General features: G+C 27.8%; 1 protein-coding gene across 1 annotated transcript; it reads left to right on the top strand.

Moving 5' to 3' along the window:
• Positions 1-33: 33 nt before the first annotated feature.
• On the top strand, positions 34-275 carry Tsp_15244 (putative amino acid permease F59B2.2; the record flags this gene model as incomplete). Its single annotated transcript, XM_003366142.1, has 1 exon — positions 34-275. A coding segment is annotated over one exon (242 nt), but the record flags the coding sequence as incomplete, so codon positions are not given.
• Positions 276-879: the final 604 nt, after the last annotated feature.

Here is an 879-nt window from a genome sequence, read left to right on the forward strand (position 1 = left end):
TATATCCATAAATTATTATTTTTTTACTTTAAGATTTTCTGGCAATCGCCGTTCCGAATCTTAAAAAAATTATTCCTTTTGTTGGCGTTACTGCTGGAATAGTTTTGGGTTATGTATTTCCACCGATAATTGCCATTATCATTTACTATGATGATGCATTCAGTTGGTCGAGTTTGCACAAATGGTGGTTTTATGGGAAAAACGTTTTTTTAATTTTTATTGGAATTGTTTCAACAGTTGTTGGTTTGTATGCAAATATCTTAAATTTGAGCTAGATTATGAAATGCATTACACTTAATTCAATTGATCGATCATATGTAATTTCACTTTTGATAATTAATTATGTGCTGCCATATCAATCATTCACATTATCTGACGTGTTTCTTGTTTTATTTTTACTTTTTATATTGAAATTTTGAAAACAAAATTCTCATAACTGTACATGTGTATATTGTATATTGAAATTCATTGAAAACATTGTCCTTATTTAATTTAAAATAAATGGAATCATTCATTGTTAATGTTTTCAGTATTGCAGATGTGAAAAAATATCATTAATGTCTGTTTATCGTGAATAGCATGTATAGTTAGGCTGCCATTTTCCAACACATATTTAGCTGTTTATATGAAAAAAGGCATTCAGTCAATTTAAACTGACTGGATTAAATTGCAGTTGATAAAAATTTCAGTTTAGTCTAGACTTTAGGGAGATATAATAGGTGGCTGAAGTGCAGATCTGATGTTATTCAAGTAATAATATATGGAAAGCGGTCACACAGTTATTTTCCTATTCATAATATTTAAGCAAGGATTTCAGTTATAATTTCTAGTGTCTTTAGGGTAGAATGTTTGTTCATTATTTTATAAATTGTTTTATCT

This window comes from Trichinella spiralis, assembly GCF_000181795.1.
Source record: "Trichinella spiralis strain ISS 195 chromosome Unknown Scfld6490, whole genome shotgun sequence".
NCBI lineage: Eukaryota > Metazoa > Nematoda > Enoplea > Trichinellida > Trichinellidae > Trichinella > Trichinella spiralis.